The following is a 10122-nucleotide window of genomic DNA, read 5'->3' as shown; positions in this document are numbered from 1 at the left end:
AGATCCCATGGTAATGTCGAATAAGTTAAAAGAATCTGATTTTGACCAGTGATGCTTTCCATAATTTATCAGGGTCATTCTTGCTGCTTGAATAATATCAACATCTAGATTCGATATTTCAACAAAATTTCTGGCGAAAATGATTGCTTTATTCAGTAAGATGTGGGAGATTGAGGAGTAGTAATTGGAAACATCAAATTGTACAAATGAAGATGAGTCATCACATTTAATTGTGTGAAACCAATATAAAACATCATTGGAACATTTCCATAAGGGTAACATCGTCCTTTATCTTATCACCGGAATGATTCTATCCAATATGGATTTGCTGATCCTACCCAAGTCAGATTTGGTTGGGCAAATTAATCGTATTGACGGTTTGGCAAGAAAATCTTGTTTATGGTCCTTTAGGGTGCAATGCGGGGTCACGAATTCCTAATTTTGAAATTAAGTCATAATGTCTATTATTAATGTCGGTAAGAGCTGATTTCTTGGCGATTTTGTATTTAGCGTGCAGCTCTTTGGATATCAATTTATCATAAGTTTCATAAGGCACTGAGTAAATATTCCCTGTTTTATCAGAAAGAATGTGTAGATTGGGATCGTCCTTCAGTTTAGCTATTGTATGTTGTAATTGATTTTGGAAAGCATTCGTATATTTGCAGTATTTAAAGTTCGTAATCATATATATTATGTCCTTTTCAAATTTAGCAAGGTCGGGATTTGGTGGTGCATTTTTATATGACTTGTAGAATTCCGAATCTTCAGTTTGGTTAGAAGTGCTGGTCTTCATGGTTTCATCCTTCCACTTCAAGTTTCTGGACTTATCAAAATAAAAAGCACGCCACATAAGTCTAGATATAATTTCACTGGTCTTATTCAGGAGAGATTCCATGTATAAGTTCCTCGATGGAATAGGAATATTCCTGGTAGAAACGCCCAAGTATTACTTCTCCATTAAATCCAATCTGTATTGTAGCGCTCCAAAGAGTCAAATATATAGATCGCTAGTGACAACAACACTCAAAATATGTAACAAACTGGAATTGTAGTGCTCGGGAGGCAATGTTATTATATGTTTAAGCGTCGGACTTTATATCTGTTCTGTAGATGTAAATGAATATATAAATATATGTATGTGTTTGATCTTTCCGTGGATTTTGTAATGTTCCTTTAGCTGCTGCTCACATTGCCTCCTCTCGGATTAATAAGAGTATACAGCTCATTTGAGCACTACAATTCCAGTGTGTTATATATTTTGAGTGTTGTTGTCACTAGCAATTTTGTAATTTATATTTATATATATATATATATATATATATATATATATATGCAGCTACCTTATTTGGCTGAGTTTTCGTTTGGTATTTGGCAGTGCTGCCCGCATCTGTACTTCATACCGAGACTTTGGTTTTCTTCAGCCCAGTTGTATATTATTGGGTTGGTGCATAATTATTGCGGCTTGTTTTCTACAAATTTTATTCACCAAATACAATATCAATATTTAACAAAAACATTAAATGACGGTCTGACTATCTGCCAAGCAAATGGCAAGCATTAATTGAAATAGATGGTGAATATGCTCCGGAATAATAATAAGATGTTTTGTTAAATGTTGTTATTGTTTTTGTTGAATAAAAGTTGTTTTAAAAAAGCCGCAGTAATTATGCACCGACCCAATACATTTAGGTCCAGCTGTAATCTCAAACCATCCTGACGAGAGGAGTGTCAATTTCAAATATATGTTTCATATTAATTGGCGCGTCTCCGAAACGGCCCGTAGATGAACATTTTTGTATTTAGGGATTTTTGTAATTTTGTATATTTATCTTTTCTGTATTTTCTCTGGAATTTTAATACATCATTTTAATATGGCATTGTATGTTGTATTACCCCAAATTTTTAATTTAACAAATTTTTACCGAATGTTTTATGATTTTAAGAGCAAATTCAATGTGCTAAATATGCAACACTGATTCTTATATATTTTTACATATTTTTATATGATGTTTATATATTACTATATTTTTAAACGTCGGACTTTAAATCTGTTCTGTAGATATAAATGAATATATGAATATATGTATGTGTTTGATCTTTCTGTGGATTTTGTAATGTTCCTTTAGTTGCTGCTCACATTGCCTCCCCTCGGATTAATAAGTGTATACAGCTCATTTGAGCACTACAATTTCAGTCTTAGATATTATATATTTTGAGTGTTGTTGTCACAAACGATCTCAAGATATAACTTTGTATTTTGTAATTTTGTATATATATATATATTTAAAAGGCCTGTTATAAACAGCAGTAGTCTACAAACAGAACCGTGAGAAATTGCCACTGAGAATGTGTGTCTTTCGAGAGAGCAACATTATCTACAACTGCCTGACTTCTGTCTTTCAGGAAGTGATTCAGCCACACTCCCAGTTTACCGTTTATGCCAGTGTCTCGTGTCATGATCCACCTTGTCAAAGGCCCTTGCGAAGTCAAGATATACTACATCGACATTTGAATGATCGAATAACTTGCATCAAAACCCCTGGAAGTTCAGTAAGTCAAAGGTATTTCATTTTCTTCTAAGAAAGTTGTCTGACAATTCGTCTAAAGACTTTGCTTATAAGAGAAGTTAGAAGGATAGACATGTAGATTTTAGCCTGTGGTCTGGTCCCGTTTGTATCGTTAGGGTATATTATATACATATACATATACATACATACATACATACATACATACATACATACATACATACATACATACATACATACATACATACATACATATATAATGGTTGTCCTCATTATTCGTGATAAGCGGTTATATTTCTATTTTAAGATCTGTTCATCAAATTATGTGCTGACAAGTCATTTTTATTCTTTCTACTAAACTGGATGCTTTATTTTCGACTTCTGTTCCTTAAAGTATATCAAACAGTTGGACTAGAGATCACGAGCGCTCGATTATGCCAGGGGTGATGAAAAGCAGACACAGAATAAATAAGGCAGTACTTATCCCCGAAGAGTGTTGTTTTCTTAATGTTCTTGCGTGCCCAATCTATTCATTCGGTACTATCGAAACATCATTTCCGATGAAGGGTACTGTCCAAATAAAGTTAGGTATTTCATTTTCCTCGCGGCAAAATCAATGGATTACATTTTTAACAGCTATCTTCATAATAATCTTTTGCACAATGAAAGCAATGTCGCATTTAATTACCTAAGTTAGCTTCTTGGCTTTATAAATACTTATAATAATTTTGCATTTTTATAATGTATAAAATGTCCTAATTTACATTAAAATTTACTCAGTCGACCTATCCCCAATCATTTAAATGAACTTGGTCCATATATATCTCACTTTCAGTTTGTTCTTACACCCTAAAACCTCCAAGTAGAATTCTTAGTTCAATAATTTTTGAAAACACAGAGTAAACTGTGATTACTACATTCTCTGAGAAATTATTAAACTTAAATATTGTTTTGTGCTCACAGAATATAAAAGGATGTTCTATGACGTTTATACTTATATCCTGAAAATAAGTAGTAATAAGGAAAAACGTTCTTATAATAATCTGAACAGGAGTTCGGTATTTGGCTACAGTTATTACACTTCTCCATAAAAATACAATGTTGGCAGAAACAATGTCGATCATATAAATAAATACAAACAAATTTGATATGCTTTCATATTTTATTTTAACAAATGTTAGATTCAGGTTTCAGTTCATTGGGATTAAAATCGCCTGAAAAAGAAAAAAAAACAAAAGCAATAAGATTTTGTATGTTTTCCTCTCCCTCACAACCGTCCCAACTTTCTTTAGACCTGTTTGTGTTTATGTGTGTATGTGTGTATTTGTGTGTACTTGTGTATGTGTATTTGTGTGTATGTGTATTTGTGTGAGTGAGTATTTGTGTGTGTGTGTGTGTGTGTGTGTGTGTGTATTTGTGTGAACGTATTCACAATAGTAGTGTATAGCACAGCCCGGCGCCGAACTCTTTATATAATAAACCGGAGTAATAAAAGAAGGAAGAGAGATAGTGGTTAATGTTTAAAATGATATGAGGGACAGAAAGGACGCCGAAACATTAGATCCCTATGTTGGTAACACCGATATATAATAGGGGCGACAAGCAAAAGTTCGAAACAAGCTAATTTCTTTCTCGTCAATAACGGGAAACCTGGTGACAGAATGAAAAGCAAAACCAAAAGAAGCGCCGTGATGGGAAAGGGTGAGAGAGATTTAATCATATTTTAGTTTCGGTGGAGACATAGTTGTATAGTCGGGAAAAAAATTTTGAAAGCAATAGAATTTGTGGTGTCATTGTATTTTAAATTCATAGTTTTTAATGCTGCATTCGACAACATCTAAAGAAAAGCGCTATAGAAGATGATGTAAGTAATAACCGTGGATCCCAATCAAGTGCAAATAAAAGAAGCGATATTCGATAATAATGTTTGTACTCCGAGAGAACGAAAAGTCACATGAAAAAGTTTCTTATTCACTCATGCACTCTCCAAAAGTATTAGGTATCTGGATGACACGACCCATGTATCCACTGTTGTTGCTATGACAAATTCAGTATATCCACGAAGCCGTTAAACATGAGGCACAGATACAAACGCCTTGAAGTGCCAGATCCTGTCATGGAGCAATGACATTGTCCCACTGGCGGCTTCTAAAGTAGACCAGTTTAGGTTTCTCGACAGTATAATACCAAATGGATAAGCAGATCTAAAAGGACGGATTGTAACCATCGCCTTAAATGATTGGGAAGTTATGAAACGGGATCTAAAACCTACAGGATACCCACCAGCGACTCAGTGCTCGACTGTACAACGACCTTATTCCCCTAATTGCAAATTACGTCTCAGAATTGCGGATTTTACATCTGAAGAAACACCTACATGAAACGCTTTTGAAATGTAGTTTTTTTTTAGAGTAAATATATCATTACAAGACAGGCGAAGATATCTTTCCATAAGAAACGCTCTTCACATGACATACATCGTTGCCGATGTAATGAGAAGGAATTGTTCAGCGTTCATCGGCAGACTCATAAGGATTAACAAATATATCTTTGATTCTAAAACAGCATTTCTCAGAAAATCTAAGATAAATTTAAAATAGCAAAAATGCTGTTATAAAATCTGCGTTTCGAAGAAAGTGTATGAGGTTCTAATTTCTTGGAAGAATATTTACTTACAGTAATATTGGTTCCTAATAGGTTTTCCAAAGTGATCTCTATAACTGAAGAACCAAATTAAAAATGCATAGCTACTTCTTAACAAAACACTCTTGGGTTATTACTTTCTGAATTTGTTGAATGGTATATTTAATTCAGAAATCGATGAAAACATTCTACAGTAGTCTGCCTTTATGTAAAATACAAATAACAAATTATTAGAAAGACAATTCAAGAATCTCTGTGTACTTATTTATATCAGCTTTGAATCTAATCTTCAAATTAAAACATAAAGTCATAATACGTTTCATTGGATACGTTACCTGGTAAAGATTTTCAGAACGCTCATGAACTCTTTTCCCTCAAACGCTTTTTATCATTTTCCTTTCGTTTTCCACATTTCTTTGCTTTTCGACAACCACGTCCTTTCTTGCAAGGTCTCATTCTATGTTGGATACATTTGTTTAGTGAATTATCATCTGCTGCGTTATCCTGAATATTATCCACAACACCAGCATGCGGAGTATCGTTATCACTCACAACACCGTCATACGGAGTATCGTTATAACTCTCAACACCAGCATACGGAGTATCGTTATAACTCCCAACACCGGCATACGGAGTATCGTTATAACTCCCAACACCGGCATACGGAGTATCGTTATAACTCACAACACCGTCATACGGAGTATCGTTATCACTCCCAACACCGGCATACGGAGTATCGTTATCACTCCCAACAATGTCATTTCGTTTTTCTAGAGAGAACGCATCACCACCACTTTCCAGAAATATAACCAGGAGGACTGCATAAATCAAACAAACAATTCTGCTCATGTTAAACATTTCGATGGAGAAATGACTTGTTGTTGTCTGTTTCATCTCACTTTTATATCATTTTATATCATTGATTCTGTCATTCGTCTGCAACATTCCCAAGTCGAACGTGTGTTTGACTGCTGTTTTATTAATCCTTTGCTACACCATCGTGCATCAGTAAGCAATGTCAAACCAGCTTATATTGCATATATTGTTGATACATCTGCTGATCCCAGACGCGTGCATGCATGGCAGAAACGTTAGCATGCAGGGCGAAATGCTATGCAGTATTTCGTCTGTCGTACGTTCTGAGTTCAAATTCCGCCGAGGTCGACTTTGCCTTTCATCCTTTCGGGGTCGATTAAATAAGTACCAGTTACGCACTGGGGTCGATGTAATTGATTTAATCCGTTTATCTGTCCTTGATTGTCTTCTCTATGTTTGGCCCCTTGTGGGTAGTAAAGAAATAGGTATTTCGTCTGTCGAAGGCGGTGAGCTGGCAAAAACGTTAGCACGATGGCTAGATGCTTATATGGCTAGATATATATACGTTTATATATTTGGTATCGCTGGTGATAGAAGGCTTAAAGAACGCCTAACACAGAACTTCATACTCGTAAACGTGTACTCTCGCTATGCTGATGATATCAACATAGTGGTAAAGGCACCCACACAAGAGAGAACTGTTGATATAGTAATAGAAACTAATACTATGGAGAGCATCCAGCAAATAGCTAACTCCATCCACCAGAGTATTAAGGTCACAATAGACTAACCCACTAAACACCCCAACCATAGACTACCAGTACTAGACACTGAAATCTGGCTAGAAATTGTGAATAATAAAACCCAAATCTTTCATTCATACTATGCCAAACCTATGGCCTCATAATACTTGATCCATCGGAACTCAGCCATTGCGGACAAGGCCTAATTCAATATTTTGATGGCAGACCTCGTCAGAATAATGAGAAATGTGTCACGCATGTGCGAGCCTACAGAGTTAAAGAGACACATACAATTCACCGCATGCAGTTCTCAGGTTACAGCCATAAAGAAAGGATCAGAGTATACAAAGGAGCCATGAAGAAATTTGATAATATATTATGTAATGATAGGAATGGGATTTGCCCACTCTATAGGAACAAGTCATGGAACACTATAGAAAGGACAAAAAAGAAAATAGGGAAGGCCAACTCTTGGTATGATAGCCATAAATACCAGAGTGTCATGTTCGTTGACACCACCTCTGGAGGTGAACTGGCGTACCGCTTTAAAAGGACCCTAGACAAACTTAAGCTAAGGATTAAGGTTGTTGAAAAGCCAGGCAACCCTATCAAATCTATAATTGGTAGAACCTATCCTTTTAGTAGAACCCCCTATACTGATAAGTACTGTACTGTATGTAGATTTAGCCCACAAACAAACTGTAAAGCCAGAAATGTAGTCTATAGTATAAGATGTATAGAGGGACGATGCAGTAACAAGACAACGACATACGTAGGGGAAACGGCAAGAAGCATAGGAGAGCGGGTAAATGTACATTGGAGACTACTCAAGGAAGGTAAAAGTTCATCGATTCTGTACCAACACGCCGAACAGGAACGCGGGGGATCAATCAACAACATAAAAATTAAAATATTGTCCACACATAGAACAGATGCAACAATCAGACAAATTACAGAAGCTACACACATGATAGAAAAAAAACCTAGCCTGAATAGAAAACTAGAATGGAACAATAGTACACACCACAACATATGACGGTACAGGATCCCGAAAACATAATAAATACACCGATAAATAAACAAATAGAAATAAATAACTATATATATTTTTTTGATTTATTATTATTATTACTAGCATTGTTGTTATACATACATGCATACATACAAGCATATGTAATGATAATAATAAAGGGATGTAAACACATGAACAAAATAAGAATAAACAAAAACAACAACAAAAACAAATTACATGAACGTATATAAACAGAAGATACAAATATTACAAGCATCCCCCCCACACACACTAAATAAACATAGACGCACATAGAGATATAAGCATGCGCAAATGAAGAAATACAATAGAAATACAAAATGGCTGACGGTTAGTAAGGAGAGACACAAATAAGAAAGAAGAAAACAAAGGACCACTGATGCGGTCACAGGAGTGTGACGAAAGAACTCTGGCCGAAATAAGATGAAGATTAATGTAAAAAATAAATAACACTGAAGCAAAGTAACACTAAATATATAGTGCGTGTGATTTTATTGGCTAAACTGGCAAAATGACCATTCCGAAATATAACGAGATATATATATATATATATAGCCCGAGGTTATAGTAGAATACACTTTGCCCAAGGTGCCACGCAGTGGGAATGAACATTGAACCATGTGGTTGGTAAGCAAGACACTCCTGCGCCTGTATCAAAGAAATTAATTGTAAACAGTAAAACTAATAATAGTAATTTAAAATTTTACCTTTTTTCGGTGGACCTCTCTTGTTTCAGACATAGAACCAGGATGTTGAATTAATCGTCGTGTCAACTCTTCAGAACGTCCCATTAAGCCTATGAATTCTGAGGATGAAGGAGGTTTAACTTCAGATCTTTTAATCAAATTATGTGCTGTAAGTATGTCATCAGCAGAACTGGCTTCAAACACTCCAACAATGAAGATACAACACAGGATCAAACCTACTCTAATCATATTGAATATAGAAATCACAATCAGAATCTGTATGGAATATTAGGGATTTCTCAGGTTTTATAGAATTTTCTTCTCAAATTTTGTGAGATACGTCACATGGCATATGGTTATACACATGTTCTGACGTTTCCAAACGCCCTGTCAGCAATTTTAAAGACGCACACGACCACTCTACAGTTCACATCACTTATCCCTAATTATGTCTAAAAGTTATTGTCTTACTGATTATATTCTTGAATAATAACATTTTAATAGGGATACGAAGAATTTGGAAACATTTCAAAACATTCAGCACTGTTTATAGCTACACTTTGTAATTTCATGTTTCTTAGTTCGATCACAGTTCTCTTTCACGATGATCTCTGGTTGACCAATAGTGTGTGAGTGCAATCTGGACACAATCATAGATACTCTTTTTCTACTTTTTTCATTTCATAATTAAAATGCAAGAAATTGTTCATAATCTCATGTTTCAAGCTTAGTGTTATAAATTACATAAATGAGGAGGCTGTTAAGAAAGTACCTATATGGCTTTGGCTGTAAAGAGATGATCGGTAGGATAAGGAAAATGTCGATTGCACACCGGCTTAAGCTTGATTACCTACAGAACGTAGCTTGTATAATTCGGAATACTCAGTGATTCCAGACATAATACGACGCTGACGATGTGTCCAAGTATTCCATCTATTTAATGTACATCTGTGCGTTAAGTTAAAAGGACGAAAAGCATTTTTGTATGGGTTGTTAGAAATCCTGATCTCGAGCAGTTACGATTTTTGTGGAAAGGAAAATCTTCATCTGAAGCAGTTACGGTTTTATTGAAACTCCAGCAATTATCAGTCAAATAGATTGTCTATAGACATTCGTTGAAATTCCAATATAAATGAAAAATATTAAAATTAACGTAATCAGTTCAGTAAATTGATGCTGAGTGAATAGTATTTCCCTTTTGCCTGATCACATCAAATAATAAAGGTTTCTACTATCTCTCACTTCTTTGCTGAAATTCTCAAATAACTCTCGGTCATTCATTTCTATGACCAATGGCGTTCCAGTAGATATTCTAGCATTTCCAAAGTTGGAAAAATACTACAATATTTGTCCAACTTTGGAAATATTAGCATCCAATTTCCTTCACCATGGATTACTATCTAACCATTCTCTTTGATCATGGAGTTACCTTAGGAATACCCGATTTTACTGGATTTATCCTCCCTTTCTAGACATAATGAACCACGTCAACTATCACTAATGAGTTCTTCCACTGTTACATATATTTAACCTATCACTCTCCAACCACAGAATACTCAGTATACGGAATATTTTCCTCAACACGATGTCACAGTAGCTCAGATATCCTGAAAACAATTGTCAGAGACTATTCTTTTATTTGTTTCAGTCATTTGACA

At 35.0% G+C, this 10122-nt stretch overlaps 1 protein-coding gene across 2 annotated transcripts in view; it reads right to left on the bottom strand.

Annotated features, from left to right (window-relative positions):
- LOC115232089 (tachykinin-1) overlaps positions 1 to 6039 on the bottom strand; it is an 81988-nt gene extending 75949 nt beyond the window's left edge. Inside the window, exons 1-2 of one of the 2 annotated variants that reach the window (XM_036499627.1) lie at positions 5504 to 6039; positions 3669 to 3739 (exon numbers count right to left, since the gene is read on the bottom strand). In XM_036499627.1, coding sequence (XP_036355520.1) covers positions 5526 to 6026 — 501 coding nt within the window. In that variant the 5' untranslated portion in view covers positions 6027 to 6039 and the 3' untranslated portion in view covers positions 3669 to 3739; positions 5504 to 5525. Of the gene's footprint in view, positions 1 to 3668; positions 3740 to 5503 lie in introns of those variants that run through there. The other variant, XM_029801959.2, reaches the window with a different exon arrangement.
- Positions 6040 to 10122: the final 4083 nt, after the last annotated feature.

The sequence above is a fragment of the Octopus sinensis genome, linkage group LG2, assembly GCF_006345805.1.
Source record: "Octopus sinensis linkage group LG2, ASM634580v1, whole genome shotgun sequence".
NCBI classification, from domain to species: Eukaryota; Metazoa; Mollusca; class Cephalopoda; order Octopoda; family Octopodidae; genus Octopus; species Octopus sinensis.
Note: the sequence above shows the minus strand (reverse complement) of the source record. Positions and strands in the feature narration are given on the sequence as shown.